The sequence below is a fragment of the Pleurodeles waltl genome, chromosome 10 (genome assembly GCF_031143425.1).
Source record: "Pleurodeles waltl isolate 20211129_DDA chromosome 10, aPleWal1.hap1.20221129, whole genome shotgun sequence".
NCBI classification, from domain to species: Eukaryota; Metazoa; Chordata; class Amphibia; order Caudata; family Salamandridae; genus Pleurodeles; species Pleurodeles waltl.
In genome coordinates, this window is record NC_090449.1 from 30,182,961 (window position 1) to 30,204,157 (window position 21,197).

Consider the following 21,197-nt stretch of genomic DNA (forward strand, 5'->3'; position numbering starts at 1 on the left):
TTTTCTTGTGTGGCTTGTGCCAGCCCCTGAGGTCCTGTGCCTGGCCTGTCCTGGATGTGTTCTCTTGTCTGGAGGGTGTCGGCCCCCTGAGGTCCTGTGCCTTGCTGAGTTGGCCTGTCCAGGGTGCAGTCAGGGAGTGTTTTCTTGTGTGGCTTGTGCCAGCCCCTGAGGTCCTGTGCCTTGCCGAGTTGGCCTGTCCAGGATGTGTTCTCTTGTCTGGAGGGTGTCAGCCCCCTGAGGTCCTGTGCCTTGCTGAGTTGGCCTGTCCAGGGTGCAGTCAGGGAGTGTTTTCTTGTGTGGCTTGTGCCAGCCCCTGAGGTCCTGTGCCTGGCCTGTCCTAGATGTGTTCTCTTGTCTGGAGGGTGTCGGCCCCCTGAGGCCCTGTGCCTTGCTGAGCTGGCCTGTCCAGGGTGCAGTCAGGGAGTGTTCTCTTGTGTGGCTGGTGTCAGCCCCTGAAGTCCTGTGCCTTGCCGAGTTGGCTTGTCCAGGATGTGTTCTCTTGTGTGGAGGATGTCGGCCCCCTGAGGTCCTGTGCCTTGCTGAGTTGGCCTGTCCACGGTGCAGTCAGGGAGTTTTCTCTTGTGTGGCTGGTGTCAGCCCCTGAGGCCCGCCTGCAGGCTGGGATTGAGGTGGCCCTGGCCGGTAATCCGCCCCCTCCCGCCCTCATGTGCCTTCACTGAATCATGTGAGGGGAATTAACTTTTATTCGGTGGCTTGGGCAGTGCAGAGGGCGCCGGGGTCGTTCTATGCTCTCGACGCCAGCTCCCTCCTCTTGGGGCCGACTGAGGTTCGGCCCCGGGGATCTGGCCGCCCCACTGGGCTCGCCCCTGGACAAGGTGGCCAGCCGGACAGGTAGGAATTGACCCCCAAGATACCCATGAACCCCCCCACCTCACCCCACCCCCCAAGCACCTAGGGCACAGGCCCTTCAGAGTCCGGCCATCCGCCGGGGGTCCTAGGGGTTATTGACAGGCGCGTGGTTATCAGTTGTGCGGCAGGTGCAGTGGCACCGGGGCCCAGGGGAGTGAGGGGCGCTCTTTACCTAAAATTATGTCCCCTTGCACTACCAAACTGGAGTCAGGAGGGCCGACTTTCCTTGCTTGTGTTGGGGCCCAGAGCACCCTTGCCCATTGGTGCTCGGGTTTGTTTGCTTCTCTTCCACTCGTTCTGCAGTGATCTCCATGCAGTGTGCAGCCATGTCCTGGTGTCGAGGCGTTTTACTGCTCACAGCCCCCATCCCAACGGAGTGAAAACACACACACACACGCACGCCCGCCCGCCCGCCCCACAAGGACGCTTCTTTGAGTGACGTTCCCTCTGACTTGTGGGGAGATCTCTAAATACACATGCTGTCTGCCCAGGTTATTCCCCATTCCCCCTCCCCAAGTTGGAACCACACGGTACTTCGGATGGGGCCTCCCCAGCCCCTCTGTGCTAAACCTCATTTCATGTGGCCTTGGCCAGGACTCTGACGGGGTTCATCCTCACCCCTTATTCTGTGGTGACAAATAAAAACACCCACTCAGCCACCCCCCCCGTACCCCTCTTGCATTGTCCGTTATCTGCAGTATATAGATCGTCAGAGAAAGCGCCTCGAGCCGCGTTTAGTTGTGGATGTGTGACTATGCCTGGACTGTGGGTGTGCTGCAGGTTTGCCTTTTCAGCTGATGCTCGCCTACGGGTATGTATTCTGAACTGTGACCATGCCATGGACCATGGAGATGCTGTGGGCCTGCTGTCATAAGTGTGGAGTCGCTGTGGGCCTGCTGCCGTATCTGTGGTTATGCTGTGGGCCTGCAGCCATATCTGTGGTGATGCTGTGGGCCTGTTGTCCTGTCTGTGGTGACGCGGTGGGCCCTTCTATGTCTGTGGTGATGCTGTGGGCCTGTTGCCATAACTATGGAGTTGCTGTGGGCCTTCTGCCATAACCATGGAACTACTGTGGATAACCATGCAGCTGCTGCAATAACCATGGAGATGCCGTAAGCATGCTGGTAAAGCCATGGATATGCTGTGGGCCTCTTGCCATATCTGTGGAGCTGCTGTGGGCTTGCTGCCATAACATGGGAGCTGCTGTGGGCCTGTTGCCATATCTGTAGAGTTGCTGTGGTCCTGCTGCCATAATCATGCAGCTCCTGTGGGCCTGCTGCCATATCTGTGGCAGTGCCATGGGCCTCCTGCCTTAACTAAATAGATGCTGTGAGCCTGCTGTCATATCCGCTGCCTTAACTAAGCCTGTGCCTTGGGCCTGCTACCATAACTATGGCGATGCGGCTGGCCTTAAGCCACAACTAATAGATGCTGTGGGCCTGCTGCCATAACTATGGAGATGCTGTGGTCCTGCGGGGCCTGCTGCCATAACTATGGAGATGCTGGGAAGTTTGTAACCTTGGAGAAGCTGTAAGCCTCCTGCCACACCCTAAAGATGCCCCCAACATCATCTTCGCAGCTGTTTTATCCCTTTCTGCCCCTTTTCCTTCTCTGCCTCACTCCTGCCTGCTCCCTCTCTCTGCCCTCTGCTCCTTCTGCTAATCATCCGCCTCTCTCTGACCTTCTCCGCTGCCACCCTTTTCACACTTTCCCTTCTTCCTCTCCAAACTTCTGCGCTTTTCCTCGCTCGCACCTGACCCTCCGTCCCCCTCTCCCGCTCTTTCATTTCCTTCTCTGACCACCCCTTGTCCCTGCCCTGATTCCTCCCCCCTCACCACCTGGCTGCTACCTGCACCCTGATGCCCAGCCAGAGTACAGGGCACCTCGGGGCCGTGGGGGGCCCTGACAGCCCCATTCTCTCATAGCCCCTAGTGACCCTCTTTTAGAATCTGACCTCATTTTACCCATTATTACTTCACCTGACCCATTCATAGCCACATTTTCAACCAGCCAGCCCCCCACACACCCTCCCTCTCTCTCAAAACTATTGTCTTCGTTAATGAGTGTTTGTAAAAGCTTGTTGTTCACGAGTCATTCGAAGCTCTGATACATTGGAAGAAAATCGAGCCTATGCATATGACAATTGTGATTTCTCCAAGATCACCCAGGTTATCACTTGATGATGCCGGAATTTATGCAGGTCCAATACTTATGGCCTACACTTTACCTGCAGCTGTGTTTGCAGCCGATTTTTAATATTAATTCCTATTGCTGCCAAATGGCGCAGTGTAATGTCTGACACTTTTCACCAGTCCTGACATTTGTGCCAATCATTCTTTGCATTCTGGGACGTGTAGTTTACTTATTCTATTATTTGTGTGCTTACAGACCCATATATACAAAGTGCTATTTTAAGGGCAGGTCTGTGTAGAGTTAGTGTACACAACATAGGGCAGCTGGATAGTTATAGGTGTGTGTAGAGTTGTGTGGTTTTTATGGTTTGCTGAACGAATATTGATTGCTGCATTCATACGTGTTAGCTGTTGGCTTGGATGTGAAAGTGGAACAGTATTAGTTTGCAGCAGCATAAGAAGTATGCATACCATGAGTGATTTGTGCAACTCAGCTGTTGCGCCATTCTAACGTTGCATCTTCTGTTTTTATTGGAATCTGAGCTAAGAAAGAAGTATTCTGAGGGCATTGAATTGAGTAATCAATTTCATACTGGTTTAGAGGGTCTTATGTGCCACTAATAAAACTATTGTATGATAACCTTCCTCTCTGCTGAGAAATACAGAAACAGGCTAATAAAAAGGGTTTGAGAGCGCAGTAAGCATCAGATCATCTGTGCAACAAGGATGCTTTTTCATATCTTCCAGAGTTTTGCAAAGTGTGTGTAATTATGTTGAAAGGAGGTTTGTGAAGATGAGTGAACTTGTCAACATCACGCACATCAACTACATGGCGTGTGTAGACTATTAATCCTGGTATTTACAGAACGTACACAGCGCAATTGAGGTGGTGCGATCACTCCATATATGTTTGTACTCCTGGGCCCTCACTTCACAGATCAGTATTCACTGGGACCTGTAGTCTGTGTTTGCTTCAGTTGAACCAGTTGGGCTCCCATTTCTGTATTTTGAATTGTAAGAAACCCTGTATTAGTGATCCAGCGCTCAGTGTGCCTGTAGTGATATGACAACCAGAGCTGTGGCATGTATCAGTGCTAAAGAACAGTGTTACTTCTGTATGATTACACCAGCGAAGCCAAGGATGGGGCAGGTCTGCAGGGAGTACTGTGATGTTACTCTAAGGTGATCACTCCAAAGAAGGTTTATTTTACATGGGCACGGAGAATGGAGCAGTTCACCTCTACATAGTCTGTTCCATGCAAGCAGAGGCCACAGAAGGAGTGGGCTCCTCTCCATCATGATTTTGCTTTCCTTCACAGAAGGATCTAATATGAAGGGGACATGAAACCTACCTTTGTGTATGACTCCTTGTACATAATGTCTCTGCTCATCTGACTGTGCACACGTGACTGTCAAGCCCTCAGTGTGCCTGAATGTGTAGTGTGATTGTTAAGCGTGTGCTTGTAAGTATTCTTTAAATGTTATCTGTGGGCTTAGAAGTATGCTTTTATGGTATCCGTGGGCTTAGAAGTATGCTTTTATGTTATCTCTGGTCCTAGAAGTATGCGTTGTTATCTGTGTACTTGGGTGGTTTGTATCCATGGGCACTGGCTGTCTATAGTGCGTGAGATCTATTTAAACACTTCCTGTAGGCTCTGTCACTGTGCATGTCCTACACAAAAGCCAACTCCATTGCCTTTCGAATGCTTTTTAGGTTGAAGCCTACCAGACAGCTCAGATGTCTGCTTTGCTACTTACTTCTTGGGGACATTACCTGGGAAAGCTTCACGGAGTATACTTTCTGCCCTTTGCTTACCATTGGCTTTGTGTTTTGCCATCAAACTCACATTTGCTTGCTTTCTGTTATCTGGGTTTATTTATTTTCAGCTGTCCAGCTTGAGTTTATCCCTGATGTGGAGCATAGTATATTTACTGTATTCTTCCACAAGCGCTTGCATTCTGTAAAAAAAAGACTGTTGGAAATGGCCCTTTTTGCAGGGTTATCCCCACACCTTTTGCCTTCTTCCTCCAATTATTTTTAGGTCTGTTTTTGCTGGTTTATTGTCTCTGCACACTTTACCACTGCTAATGAGTGCTAAAGTGCAATTGCTCCCTATAGAAATTGTACTGTTGATTGGTTTATCCATGATTGGCATATTCGATTTACTAGTAAAGTGCACTAGAGGTGCCCAGGGCCTGTAAATCAAATGCTACTAGTGGGCCTGCAGCACTGGTTGTGCCACCCACATTAGTAGCCCTGTAAACATGTCTCAGACCTGCCATTGCAGTGTCTGTGTGTGCAGTTTTAAACTGCCAATTCGACTTGGCAAGTGTACCCACTTGCCAGGCCTCGATCTTCCCTTTTACTACATGTAAGGCACCCCAAAGTTAGGCCCTAGGTAGCCCCATGGGCAGGATGCATTGTATGATTAAGGTAGGACATATACTAGTGTGTTTTATATGTCCTAACAGTGAAATACGGCCAAATTCGTTTTTCACTGTGCAAGGCCTATCTCTCTCATAGGTTAACATGGGGGCTGCCTTTACATATCCTTATAGCGCAGATTCTCTTTGAGAGCAGATACAAATGTGGAGTTTAGGGTCTCTGAGTTCACAATTTAAAAATACATCTTTTAGTGAAGTTGGTTTTTGGATTGTTAGTTTGAAAATTCCACTTTTAGAAAGTAGGCATTTTCTTGCTTAATCCATTCTTTGACTCTGCCTGTTTGTGGATTCTCTGTCTGGGTCAGTTTGACAGTTGTGCTGTTCACACCTCTCCTCTAGACAGTGACACAAAGGGGGCTGGGGTGTTAGCCATCTGTGCTGGAGGGGAGGGGAGGAGTGGTCACTCACACCTGAAAGGACTGTTCCTGCCCTCACACAATGCCGTCTCTGACCCCCTGGTGAGTGTCTGAGGCCTGGCCTGGACAAGGAAGGATCTTGCAAACACTTGAGACTTTGCTTTGAAGTTTGTCAACTTCAAAGGCAGAACTGGGTATAAGAAGAAGACCCAAAACCCCAGACTTTTAGAATCTTTCTGGAATCAAGAGGAACCTCTGCCCAGGAGAAGAGCTGAAGGAGGAGTACTGTCCCTTTGCTGTGTTGCTGTGCTGGACTGGCTTGCAGTTGCTGCTTCTGCCTCAAAAGAGTGCAAAGGGTGAACTTTGCTGTGTGTCCTGCTTGAGAAAATTTTCCAAGTGCGTGGAGTAGAGCTTGCCTCCTGTTGGAAGTCTCAGGGACACCAAAGACTTCAGTTTCCTCGATCTGCAGCACTGGGAACTGTGTGTTTTGTGCTGTTCAAGAGGAGAAACCACTGCGACGATGCCAGTGGCCTGCACCATGACCTGCCGACGCCACACGGAGTCGCATTGCCCCACTTCGCACCTCGACCCTGGTCTCCCCGACGCAGTTATTGGACGACTTCACCAAGCCGCTGCTCGCACTGCGACCTGTGGGCCCCGCACTCCGGCTTCACCTGCTCACACCGCAGCCTGGGCATACCCGACGACGCCACTCCTGCTGACACCGGCGCCTCTGCCTGCACCGTGGCTTGTGGACACGGCTTGTGAGGTACACGAAGCACCGTCCCATCCCACACCGCAGTCCCGGTCCACCGACGCCAGCCCCATCGACTCCTGTGTCGTCACCAGGCATCCTGCCTGCACCGTGGCCTGTGGACACCACTCCTGAGGGTCACGAAGCACCGTCCTGTCCCGCACCGCTGGCTTGGGCCTACTGACGACAGCGCTTCAGCAACGACGCCGCTGCTTGCACCGTGACCTGTGGACACCGCACGTCGCACCGCCTCACTTCACACCGCAGCCCTGGTCTCACCGACGCCGCTGGATGCCGTCACTGAGCCACTGCCTGCACCGTGACCTGTGGACACCGTACGTCGCATCGTCCCGCTTCTCACCGCAGCCCCGACGCCATCCACGCTGGCGCACCTGACTTCATCAGCCTGGAGTTCGATCTGTAACGCGTGTGACCTCAAGGGCCCGACGACTCCTGCACGACTCTGAAACCGACACTGCGACGTCAGTGATACCGCTCTCCGAGCTCACCACAAGGATCACGGCGCCCTGCAAATCCAAGGTACTGTTTGCTGGTCTTCCCGACACCGTAGCTGGCCCGCAACGCTGTGGCCGGCCTGAACTGTTGGTTTTGTTGATCACGACACCGTGATAGCCCCAGGTGGAGCTATCGACTTCAAGGAACAGTAGTTTTGAGTACATCTTGAAGAATTTATATTTTCTTACTGTCTGTTGGATTTTTATCATATTTGGTTTTGTTTTATATAGATAAATATTGGCTATTTTTCTAAAACTGGTGTGGTGTCCTTTTGTAGTGTTTTCATTTATTACTGTGTGTTATGTGCAGATGCTTTACACATTGCCTCTGAGATAAGCCTGACTGCTTGTGCCAAGCTACCAAGGGGGTGAGCAGGGGTTATCTGAGCGGGTATCTCCCTTATCCTGACTAGAGTGAGGGTCCCTACTTGGACAGGGTGCAAACCGACTGCCAACTAGAGATCCCATTTCTAACAAAGACCTTTAAATCCTTTTCTTATATGGTTACCTTTGCTGTGTATTCAAAGACAGAGGTAAAATGTCAGTCTCTGTCTACCGAGGGGGCTTGGTATTTACTTTTATTTCTCGGATTCAAAATGAGAGGATTTATGTGACAATCTTGCAGTGAAAGAAGCAGCTTTTTTCTAGCACACAAAAAATGTAAATGTCTGTAAATTAACTGTGCAGATATGTCAGAATTGGGAAAGCACAAATGAAGCATATTTTCTATGATTATGAAGTGGGATGGAAACAAATATTTTAATACAATTAAAACAAGTCCATGCACCAGGTGATGCCATTTCCACACATTATCCTTTGTGTGCCGTATACATTTATCAGTAAAACTGAATGTTTGTGCAAATAAAATGGTCATTTCTGTTGAAAATGTGTTGTCTGTAATGGCAGTGCGCTACCACACCATGCAAACTCCACTCCTTGCCATTCCACTCTACACCACTGCACCATACAACACTGTACGCTCTTTCACTCGACTTCAAACCAGTCTACACCAATCTAATCCATTCCATTCTACTCCATGCCTCAACACTTTGACACTCCACACCACTCTCCCCTATGCCACTAACTTTTAGTCATGCTGAACAGCAGCCCCACTAGTGAACAGCATGGCTAAACCACATTGACAAATAGGATGACCACCCATCCCTAAATTTCACAGACTGCCTGTAATTTCGCCCTGCCGTCCGTTGTCCGTGATGAAAGTCTTAACGGACACCGTTGTCCGTGATGAAAGGCTTAACGGACAGCATTTGTCGTAATTTTAGCTTTTCACCAAAAGGACAAAATTTAATTAGGACAGATCAGTTTTCCCAGCTGGATGGAAAGGTAGGGAGTCTCCTGTGCTCTGAAGGAGGGAGGGGCAGACAGATCAGAAAAGGCCTTTTTGCCAGGGTTTCTCCTTCCCTAAAGAAAGGCAAATGTGCGCAACTGGTAAATCTGCAAATGCAAAGGGGCTTGTTGGAAACCTGCATTGACTTTAATCTAAGGAGTTACTTGTAGCTCTGTGACCACAAAGATTTTTTTTTTTAGAGAGATACAGTAAGGGTGTTCCAAGGTGAGCTGTGGAGTGTGTAGTTTTATTGGACTGTCATAAAAAAAAATGTTTAGTACTAGGTATAAACTGTATATTATTCAAATCTGTATTTTAGAAGGATTTTTTTTAACCAAAATGTATTGGTGCATTTTGTAGCAGCCTATATTATGATGTGTGTAACGCATGTTTAAAATAAGGACTTACACATTAACAGTTCTTTCAGGGACCTCGGTACCTCATAGTACTAACAAACATTGGCAAAGCCAATAGGTCTTGTCTACGTAAGAGTTATAGACTTTGCCAATGTGTTTTGGCCATGTTATACACCAGAGTGGCTGCTGTTCAGCATGGCTAAAAGTTAGTGACATAGTGGTGTAGAGTGGCATAGGAGCAGTGGCGTAGAGCACAGTGGTACAGAGTAAATTGCAGCTGGGTACAGTGCAGTTGTTTAGCGTGCATTGGCATAGTGCAGTGGTCTAGAGTGGAGTGGCCTGGGGCAGAGTAGAGTGGCATAGAGTGCAGCGGAGTAGAGTGGCACACACTAGAGTGGCAGAGAGTGGAGTAGCATAGTGCAGAGTAGACTCACATGGCATAAAGTGCAGTGGTGTGGAATAGTGTACAATAGTGCAGAGTATAGTGCTGTAGAGTGCAGTGGCGTGGAGTGATGCAGAGTAGAGTGGCATAGAGTGCAGTGGCGTAGAATGCAGTAGTACAGAGGAGAGTGGTGTAGAGTACAGTGGGTGGAGAGTGCAATGTTGCAGAGTAGCGTGTCAGTGCAGTGGTGTAGAGTGGCACAAAGCAGTGGTGTGGAGTACAGTGGTGTAGAGTGTAGGGCAGTGGCATAGACTGCTGTGGCACAGAGAGGCATGGGGCAGAGTAGAGTGGCATAGTTGCAGTGAAGTAGAGTGGCTTACAATAGAGTGGCAGAGTGTGTAGTAGTGCAGAGTGCAGTGGCACAGAGTAGACTTGAGTGGCATAGGGTGCAGTGGCGTAGAGTGGTGTGGAGTGGAGTAGTGTAAAGTGGTGCAGAGTAGAGTGAAGTGGCATAGAGTGCAGCGGCATAGAATGCAGTAGTACAGAGTAGAGTGGTGTAGAGTACAGTAGCAGAGTGCAATGTTGCAGAGTAGAGTGTCAGTGCAGTGGTGTAGAGTGGTACAGAGTAGTGGCATAGAGTACAGTGGTGTAGAATAAAGGGAAGTGGCATGCAGTGCATTGGCGTAGAGTGCAGTGGCATGAGGCAGAGTAGAGTGCAGTGGATTAGAGTGGCAGAGAGTGCAGTGGTATAGAGTGCAGAGCAGACTCAAGTGGCATCAAGTGCAGTCACGTAGAGTGGTGCAGAGTGGAATAGTGTAGCGTGGTGCAGAGTATAGTGCTGTAAAGTGCAGTGACATAGAGTGGCGTTATGCAGAGTAGAGTGGTATAGAGTGTATTGTGCAGCATGCAGCAGTACAGAGTAGAGTGGTGTAGAGTATGGTGGTGGCCAGTGCAGTGTTGCAGAGTAGTGTGTCAGAGTGCAGTGGGGTATAGTGCAGTTGTTTAGAGTGCATTGGCATAGAGTGCAGTGGTGCAGTGTCGTGGAATAGATTGTTTCAGAGTAGAGTGCAGTGGCATAAAGTAGATAGGTGTGGTGTAGAGTTCAGTGGCGTCGAATGCAGTGGTGCACAGTGCAATGGCATAAAGTAGATAGTTTCACAGTAGTGTGAAATGGCATAGAGTGGAGAGGTGCAGGGTTGAGTGGAGTTGCATAGAGTGGTACAGAGCATGATGGCATAGAGCAGTGGTTCCCAACCTTTGGACTCCTGAGGACCCCCAATGAATCATTACTGGAAGCCGGGGACCCCCAGCAATTTGTACGATTTAATTTTCAAACATTAAAACAGTAACTCGCAAAAAATATAACAAGTACACACCAAACAAATACTCAAATTACTAAAGATAATATTCTTTTATATTGAAAAAATATGCAAAAATCGAAACATTTTATTGGGAAGGTTGGCGCTGCATCTCGGCAACTACCTTTTCAATGTTTGGTTTTATTTAGGTAAGGTGAATCCTCAGGTCAGATTCTACATTTCCGGAGCGATTTTTGTTTTTATTTTTTAGGTATACAAGATCTGAGAAAGCTTTTTCATATAAATAAGTGAAGGGGAAAGGAAGGAAACCATAAGGGCCTCTTATCTCTCCCTAGCCTCTCTGTCACATGTACTACATTTGTTTTATAGCACCTCTCATACCACTGTAGGGTGTCAGGGCTCTTTACAGGGGACTACAAGATGTAGGATTCACATGTCATCCACACTGGTAGGCATTTTCTAAGAGTGCTTGGTCCGGAGAAGCACAAACTTAGGATTCAGAACACAGCACAGTGATTAGCGATGACGTTAGCACAGTGCTTAATTTGTAAATAAAAACGTGCCGGTGCCCAAAGCCCTCCTCTTAAACACGTGGCTGCTGCAATTAAATGTGGTTGGTTACACGGAATACTGAGGGAGCATAATCCTAAACCATCTTGGGCCTCTTCAATCCATATAAAGCCACTCCCTGCCACTTCAGCTCACTCGAGCAGCTTTCTACTTTCTCCCTTTTGTGACGCTTTTTCGTTTTTCCCTTCCTCCGTCTTTCCCATATGTGTCTTTTGCTCACAGCAAATGCTTGAGGCAGAAGAATAAACCCCAGCTTGACGGTGCTGAGCACCGGAAACAACAAGCACAAATTAAGCACTGCATTAGCAATAAGAATGTATTTCTACACAAGCAAACCTTTTTAGCAGCGTAAGGAAAATGAAAGACTAGGAAAAAAACAACTTTCTAATTTGTGCCATGCGGTTTGCATGCAGCTCTTTAATGGCAGTTCACAGCTAACTGTGCTAGATTACAATTATGAACTGCATAGTAACAAAATAATCTCTGTGACCAAAGCAGTAACCTACTGTGCCATGCACATAAAATACTGTTTTTTGATGATACACATTCTTTGCAGCAGGCATATTAACCATCGCGCTACCTTTGAGTCAAAGCTGCCACTGCACAAAACACCCATCTCTCTCCAGCAGATACATTAATCACTTGAGTTAGCTTGACTCTTTTATTTTTGCAGTACAAGGAGCTTTGCAGTGCCTTTAAAACTGCTCAAGAAAGGAAGTAATAAATATGAAAACACACACGCACGTGTTTGTCAGAGGCCCCAGCTGGAGAAATGCCTTCCTCCCAGCCCAGGCCTGCGGACCCCCTGGGAATGTGTCACGGACCCCTGGGGGTCCACGGACCACAGGTTGGGAACCACTGGCATAGAGTAAAGTGGTGTAGAGTGCTGTGGCATAGAGTAGATTAGAGTGACGTACATTGTATTGATGTAGAGTGCAGGGGCATAGCGTTGAGTGTTACACAATAAAGTGAACTAGCATAGAGTGTATTAGCATAGATTACAGTGTCGTACAGTGGAGTGTCGCAGAGTGGCATAGAGTGGAGTTGTGCGGACGAGATCGGTGTTGCCTAGACTGGAGTGGTATAGCATGCAAAGGCGCAGAGCACAGTGGTGTAGAGAGGAGTAAAGTGCATTGGCATGGAGTAGAGTGGTATGGAGTAGAGTTGAGAGGCGTGGTGTGAAGTAGCATAGAGTGCAGTGGCATAGAGTGGAGTGGTTTAGAGTGGAGAAGAGTGTGGTGTCCCACAGTGTAGTGGCATGGAGTGGTGTAACGTGGATTGTTGCAGAGTAGGGTACAGTGGAGTGGAGTGGAGTGGAGTTTGCATGGTGTGATAACACACTGCCATTACAGAAAACACGTTTTTGATTGAAATAGCATTACATTTGCACAGATATACAGTTTTTCAAATAAAACTATACAGTGCACAGCCAGTGATGTGTGGAAATTGCACCACCTAATGCAATGATTTGTTTTAATCATATAAAGGTATTTGTTTCCATCACAGTTCAGAATTATCACAAATGTGCTACAATTGTACTCCTAATCCTGATCTATTCTGAAATGTATTTAAATGTCATGTAATAGAAAAACCTCTTTTCTAACCCCAGTATCCAGCAAAATTGTTGCATAAATCCTCTCACTTCAAAGTCAGAGAAAGAAAAGTACACACTAAGTTCCCACTGAAGACGAAGCCTGGCATTTGACCTTGTTCTTTGAATGCACAGCAAATGTGATGAGATTAGAACAAGATTTACAGGCATGTTTACAGAAAGGGAGCACTCGGAAGGATATTGTAAATAAGGCTGGGGTAAGGAAAGGGACGAACTAAAACAAATAAAGCCAACAAATTGAAAGCAGCGAAATGTGAGTTACAAACCACAAAGCCAATGGCAAGCAACGGGTGGGATGCATTCTCAAGGAAGCTCTACAAATGTACTTAAAGTGACAGCCGTGGGATACTTTGTGGAGAAAGTCCAGTCCGTATCTTGCAGAGGTTTGGCTACATCAATCACCTAGGTAGTATGATAAGAAGACCTGTACTGGTCTCCATGTTGCAGGAAAGTTCTGTGCACCCTTTCTATCAGTTTGGCACTAGTCCCTATGGTGTAGAGCTTCTGGCACACCTCTTGTAGGGTTAGTGCTAGGTGGCAGACATGAAATAGAATGTTTAATGATTGTTTAAGGTGGATGCAAGTAAGGAGTTGACCGGGTGAAGATGGTAGTCTGCCACAAGGGTTTGGAAATCTAGTAGCTCGCCATCCAGAAACAAATCCCCCAGTTTTAAGACACCTGCAGCATGCCACTGATGGAGTTGCTCTGAGCACAGTCGTCCTGTGCGAGTGGGAAGGCTTAGCACAGGGTGTCTTTGTGTCAGTGAGTTTACAGGTTCTAGCAAGGCAAGGCAAGAGAAAGCTGTGCATGATAACCCCGGATGGTGGTCCGTATAATGGTCAGTATGAAACTATGAGCAGTGCAGTAAGCCCTCCTTGAAACTCTTTACAGATAAACCCCATCTCATGCCCGGGGGGGGCGGGCAGAAAGCCAGCAAGCCACCCATTGGGCCTGTGCAGCTGAATAATAGCGTTCTAATTCCATAAGACCTAATCCCCACCCGCAGTCACGGATAGCTTTAGAGTGGAAAGAGCTACCCGACGGCACCTGAGCGACCAAATAAGAAATGTGGCAAGTCTGAAGAAGGAAAGAATGATGAACAGGGGAAGGTTTGCAAAATAATACTATAATCGGGGTAGCACGCAATCTTCAATAGTCCCACGTGGCCCACTACAGAAAGTGGAAGTGAAGACCGAAAAGCAAACTGGGCTCGGAGGGACCATGACGCTCTGCCGAGATTTCCATCCTGCAAATCAGTGGGTGAATGGTAGATATTAATCACTAGGTATCAAAAGGTAACTGGTTCTCAGTTCAATCTGAGGCTTAATTGTATATAAAGGGGAAAACAGTGCCATATGTTGAAGAAACACTAATTGCATTTTAAAATGTTTACATTTTGTTTGTGCAATTTACATCCCAAATATTTTGAATATTATATGTGTACTTGACACTTAAGGATAACCCAGATCACTAGTTTGACTTTTACTCAATTTCAAAACCATTTTAAGACATGGACAAAGTGGCCAATTGCCTTGCACAACCTTGCAAGGGGTCTGGCCTCTGCTCATGCTTCATAAGCAGGTGATAAGCCTGGGATAAGGTGATCCGTTGATGAGGCTTAAGATAGTGATTGTGGGATCAAGGAAGGTCCTTGAGTGTACCCGATCATTCCTACGCAACTGGAGCCAGCAGATTGGAGTAAGATAATCTGTTTCACCTCTACAAAAAGTGCAGTGCAGAGTCTTTCAGAGTGTGGGGGTTGGTCCTTCCTCTATATCTGTGTTGCTTCTCGGGCTCAGACTAGTTCATCAGCAGTTGAAATGACCGATGTGGGCATGCAGTACTCAGGTACAAGTATGCCTTGAAAGGAGTGTAGAGAAGCGTGCTAGTAATGTAGAGTGCCTCAGGGTCACTCAAAAGTAAGTTTCCTTTAAATCGAACTGTGACTGAAGTTCTAATCATAGGACTGGCTGCTTCAGTTTAGCGCTCGCTCAACAGACACCCCAACTTGGGTCCTTCCAAAAGGCTGACCACTCATACCTACAAAAACACCGAGCTAATGCTGGCTCTGATGATGGTTCATCTGGTCCACTGCAATATAGTCTTTACCAGCATCCTGAAACACCTATCACCAGACTGCAGTGAATGTAAGGTCAGGGATCTGGAATGTGCCTGCACGTATGTATAAAGTGGAGCATGTTAATCCAGTCTTGGAAGCTCCCCTTTGACTTTTGGTTAAATTCAGGATCAAATGGAAAAGAAATTCAGCATTCTGTACCAACCACCCTAGGTAAAGGGTTCTGACCATCTTCAGAAATTGGCAAAGCAAATATACTGCAGACAAGAACCAGCATCCATCCTTTACTCCTCTAATCTAATGATGTGACTTTATGGGGGACCTTTCGGGGTCCATGGCCCAGAACTTTGGAACATCTTTAGACCTCGGCTCAAAAAAGATGCTGGTGACCTTCAGTTCAGGACATTTCTAAAAACAAAACATTTTACACAAGTATTCATCTCAAATTCCTGTATTATGAAAGGACCCACCAAAGAATGCCACGCGAAGACCCATCCTTTTCAGCCTACGGAGCTCTGACTCCCTTGTAGTCCAAACTTGCCCATCTTCTTTATTGCTCCAGCGCTCTGAGGTAGCATAGGTGGCTTCAGCACTACAGACAAAACTCTGAATAAATGAATAAGATAGTACATTTTATTTGAATTGACATTTAGCTTTTTGAGCATTCTGGATGTTTTCTTAGTGGTGTTTCCTCATAGACGTCTTTTTCTTCCATCCACTGTCCGCAGCCACTGTGGCCTGAAATCCTTTAAAAATGTTAGTAGTTTTTCCAATTAAATAGTTGTGTTTGTAAGTTAACAAAAATAGTTCTAGAATTCGAACACAATTAAAATGTAAAGTTCTGCGTTTTTTTTTTTCACTTGACCATTGATGTAGTGTTACTGGAATAGCTTGTGTGTGTGTAGTGGGGTAGTAGAGGGATTACATACCAGGGTGTTTTTCTGAAGATTTTCCTTCTCCTCTGTGTAGGTGCTGGCTGTGATGTGGACATGGAAGCTCTTGACCCCGCTCCTGAAAATGGAGCAGACGTGGAATTGCATCCTAGCCCTAATGGGAGGGACCCTCACGCAGTCGGTAAGAAGCAGCATTCTTCGGCAGCACACCTCTAGTATATGAACTGAAGACACCAGGTTACAACTTGTAAATAAACAAGGAAGTACCTATTCCCCGTTCTCCACAGAGACAAAAATGCAACAAACTTGATCTACTGGACCCACACACTCCAGACCTACTTATCCTGTCACTGAATGAGACCTACTAAACCTTGACACCCTACTTTGATTTTTGCTACTATTCTTATCAGTCAATACGGTAGAGGTAAAAGAGATTCGGTGGTATTTAAATCTCTCCAAGGTCTCACAAATGAACTTATGTAGCAATCTCTCCTTTGACACAATCATCTCTGTAAAACGTGTAGTGATCTGCTCACCTCCAGCTGCCCAATTTCAATACTGGGTTATATCCTTTGATGTAGTTTGTGGAGTAAATTGCATAGTAATAGATGACATTTAGTTGGAATATATGGAGGATATGAATCTATGCAAATTCATATTCTGAGATTTTCTGAACCTAACCCAAACTGTTATTGAATTGACCAATCATCTGACAACCTCTTTGCATCCACTCCTGCCACTTACATGATCAGTCCTAATTATAACTATTTTCCTCTCTCCTATCCAGCCTTTTACCTGTCTAGCTGCACTATTGTTAACCATTTTCAGAGATAACTGAAAACTGTTAATTACTGCCCCCTCCTAATAAAAGCCAGGCGACTAACTATTTTGGTTGAGCCTTATCCTGCATCATCAATACTGTTGCGCCAGATAAAGAGAAAAAATAATTCAGAGCACACACTGGGAACTTTCAAGATTAAGGCCCTCATTACAACCTCAGCGGTCTTTTTAAAAGACCGCCGAGGCTGCAGGATCCAGAATACCGCCAGTACTGGCGGTATTTCTGGCTCCCTATTATGACTTTTCCGCTGGGTTAGCGAACGGTAACAGTGATACCGTCCGCTGGCCCAGCAGAAAAGTCACTTCAACATTGCTGCCAGCTCATAATAGAGACTGCGGCAATGCTGATGTACAGCGGGTGCAGTAGCACCCGTCGCGCATTTCACTGCGCAAAATTCGGGCAGTGAAAAGTGCAACCGGGCTATGCCTTGGGGCCCCTGCACTGCCCATGCCAAGTGCATGGGCAGTGCATGGGCCTCCAGGGGCACCCCAAGTCCCCCTTACCGCCAGCCTTTCCATGGCAGTGTTTAGCGCCGTGGCCAGGCTGGTGGTAGGGGACTCATAATCCTGGGGATTATGACCGCCAGGCGGAAGTCTAGCGATATGTTGGAGGGTCCAGCGGTATGCCCGTGGCTATTGCGCCACGGTCATAATAGCTGGTGGAACACCGCCAGCATACCGCCGGTCGCCAGGGTCGTAATGAGGCCCTAAACCTTCCTAATAAAACATTAGGTTCTCTTGGTGCACCAAGTCTACATCGTTTATGATGGATGTTGAAGCCTAGGGCATGACCCTCTACAGGGAAATAGCAGGTGCTCATGTTTATGTGGTGGGCGGTGAAGCTCACGGCAGACGTGGGTGGTAGTCGAGAGAACCGTATAGGGGCAGAGGCGTATGTGCAAGAGTCTAGAGGGACACACGGTGGTATGACCCAGTGAAGAAGTGCAAGTTGCAAGTGGGATGATGGGTGTAATGTGGAGAAGTTGACTTTAGGGAATCATGTGAGGGTGGATTGAGAAGAGATTATGACCGGAGATGTGAATTAGACAGAGTAGAAATCTATGTGGGCAGAAGGATGGGTAGAAAGAGGGATGTGACAGAGAATATCATGAAAATGGACATTACTTTAAAGAGTGTAGTAGTGCAGACTGAAGGTTCCTAGTTTGCAAAATGTGAAATTATTCCTTTTTTCATAGTGGCACTATTACCATTGTACATCGTCTGTCGACTGTGCCCTGGTTTTCAGTAGACTTTCTGTTTCTGTGGTTCTAGCTGTGATCAAGAGGACTGGGTTTAGAGCGATTTTACCAGGGTTTGCAGGTTGGGTAGTGCAACAGGTGATTCCCCCCTTGGACTTTATATTTAGCCTCTTCATTATTAGTCGCAGGTCTGGGCCTTGTGAGTTATGTTTTTTGCATCCTGACTAATGTGTTAATCTCATATTTTCAGTCCACTCTATTTGTTGTTGGTTGATTCTGATTACGCCTGTTATTTTGTTCCTTGGTAGTAGAGATGCATATTTTAGGTTAACAGGGGTGCTTAGTACATCAAGATCTGTAGGTTCAGGTCTTTCTTTGTAATTTGCCCTACATCTGTTTCCAGCACAGTGTGGTTCTCTCCCCTGGGCTCCGTAGGGCTGTGGCTTCGTAGGACAGTGGCTCTTGAACTTAGTAACTCTGTAGTTACAGGGGAGAGGGAGAAGTTGCTACCAAAGTGATCCACTATTACAACTCCTGATCTATAAATGGGGTTTGCGCAGCCACAGATGAGCAGCTATCACTGGTGCTGTAGGTCTGTGTGGTCCACCCAAAAGCAAAGAGGATGTAGCTTGTTACTACCCACAGACACTGTAGTAGGGCAGTCCGTGGTCATTGAGTAGATTGATACTTTGACTACATACAAGTGAGTGCAACACAGTGAATGTGCATCCAGCGTAAAAGCCTGTTTATAAGAATAAATTGCATTTTACAACTGACTGAAACACCAGCTTCTACGTGATAAATGAACAAATTACTCTCTGCTTAATTGTTGCGTCCATGAACTGATGTTAAATGTGGTATTCTTACTAATGCTTATTTCACTGAATTAGATAACTGCATGCCACAGTTAGACAGGATCCATTTACCTATCCCCACATAGGCAATATGGTGCTATGCACATATCCAAGGTATATACCAAAAGTGGTATAGCCTTTCATTTTAATCTGAAAATTAAATGTGTCTTGAATTATTTGCAAGCACCAATACTGAGGCCTTTGAAAAGACAAGGCAACTATTTGTCTCCTCGGAAATACTAATTCCGGTTGGAACACAAGGCCAGGCCAGTTGAATTTCTCTTATATGCTATCTTAATAAAGGTATTCAGGAAAGAGTTATCTACAACACCTAAACAAACTTCCTACAAGCTACTATAGCTTCCTAGGTTATTTCTCTTCTGCACAGCATCCCCAGAGCAGCAGATGGAATCCCTGCTTGTGCTTTCCTCAAATGTTACTGCTGCGTCAGCCTCTAACTCACCACCTCAGAACAGCTACTATTTGTTATTATGTGCGTGTGAATTATGCACGCATGTTTCTCGACTCATTGACTCATCTGACTTGCGACCCATTTCAGATTGATTTATGTGTCTGTTCATGACCTGATTCTCCATCAGCCCAGCCAGTGCAACTAGTTTGGGAGTGCTTACCTACTGTCACTCCTGTCAGCCAACCTACAGGTCACGTGAGACCAACATCAAATATGCAAGCAAACTCAACTATATCATTCACTTTCCCTGGATCAAATTTACTCCGGCTATCTACACAGAAGGTAGCAGAGTTTAAAACAAAAGTAAAAACTGACTTTGGAATCCATGTGAACGTCCAGACAGAAACCTGGCAAATAGTCAACATTGACACCTAATAAATGTTGCTATTCAACACTTTCAATTTCCTCTACCGTTTATCTTACACTCAGTCCTACCATCTTCCTCTTATATCCTCTTGTTCTTCTCACACCCACCTAGGACGTACCTTATGACGTTCGTTCTCTCCCACTTCACGGAGCGCACCTCCACTTTTCCTACACACTTCTTTCATCATAATCTACTGCCCCGCACTACCTCCTCTTTACTCCCATCTCCAATTAAAGGGTGCCTGATCTTTTGATTCCATCCTTCATTGTGCGTCTTCTTTTTTATGCTAACACCTCCCTTGTTCCTATACTCATTTGCATACTAATGGTAATACTAACCCTAAAACTCCCTATGCCTCCCACCTAAGATCTACTCCAATCTTGTGTTTCTCAACCACACAGTCCTCTCCTTCTGCCCGTTCTCATACACAGCCTTTAGCCTACTCCTCTGCCCTCAACTCATCCCCCTCAAACCTCTGACTCCACTCTTCCAGAGGTTCTTTTCAGAAACTACCAAACCATATCAAATCCTTTCTAAGGATTCTCAAGTGAAACCAGGATTTTCCTTGTCCGGACTGGACTGCCTACACTATCCGGTTTGTAATCAGACGACCTTTCAAATCCATTCATTTCTTCTCCTATAAACTTTTGACTACAAGAACAATGAATACGAATCGTGTGAACTTGTATCATATTCTAACCCTGACCTACTGTTGATCACAGCAAAGGTGATGATGTGCTACTTAAACTGCATGAAAGCATACCTCGAGTTGTCAAATATTTTTAAAAATTGTTCTGCTAAGATGATGGTGGAAATCTAACCATCGCAACTCCCCTATATTGTCAAATGTATCATCAACTATACTGCCCGTGAAAGTGACTCTTCTCCATTGCTGTCCGCTGCCTACCTGTACATATGCACTTCTCTTGATTTACAAAGCCTGCTATACAGCCCAACATTTGCGGTGCTCTCCCTGGACATTGTTCCAGAGAACCACCTTAAAGCACCACAATAGCACTGTACTTAGAAGTTTCAACACCTGGTTTAAGAAGCATGAACCCGAAAACATTGAGAAATGTGGGTAAGTGTTAGTAGATTGGGGTTACGGGTGCATAAAGTAAATTAAAAGTAGGAAATGGTAAAATAAAAAGGGGGTCTGATGTGGTCGCTACCATTAATCAAAATGAGCTAATGGGTCTGGCTATAAAGAGCAGACAGAAATGGTATAGTCTTAAGGTAGTCCTTAATGCATTTCAGCTAAGGCACTCAAGTGGAGGTGGAAGCAAGCACTCAGGCAGCCAATACCATAAGCTGAGATATAAAAACTCCACTGGGCTGAGCCAAGGCCTGATTGACAAAGTCTCAAGCTAGTGGCTGAACGAGGCTGGATGAAGAAGGTCAGTGGTTCAGAGGGGCAGAACCGAAGCACTCTGGATGTATATTGTTTGCAAAGCCCCACTTTTGACAGTTGGTCTATCAAAACCCAGATCTAAGCAGACAGTTTGCCAAATTGATAAATGCAATTGAATATTCACCTAAGGGCGAATTTAACAGCAGATTTAAATTATGCTTTTCTTCTTATCATAATGCAAATACAATTACCTACATTAGGTCCCCAAATGAATTCCCTCTAGATGATTCCCAAACTATTAGTCGTCCTGAAATAAATACATGGTGCCAACGAATACTGGTGCTTAGCAGCAGGTTATTTGAACCACTCACGTTGGAGCCTTGGGACTTGGGTTCATATTCAAGACTCAGCAATTCACCTAAAATTCTGTGATTGTGGGCAAATCACTTCATTTCAGCCTACATATAAATGTAAATATAAGAAT

The 21,197-nt window shown here is 46.3% G+C and overlaps 1 protein-coding gene across 1 annotated transcript in view; it reads left to right on the forward strand.

Moving 5' to 3' along the window:
• Nucleotides 1-21,197, forward strand: part of LOC138260972 (vacuolar fusion protein MON1 homolog B-like) — a 141,906-nt gene that overhangs the window by 32,209 nt on the left and 88,500 nt on the right. The window contains exon 2 of the mRNA XM_069209535.1: nt 15,707-15,811. Coding sequence (XP_069065636.1) covers nt 15,727-15,811 — 85 coding nt within the window. The 5' untranslated portion in view covers nt 15,707-15,726. The remainder of the gene's footprint in view (nt 1-15,706; nt 15,812-21,197) is intronic.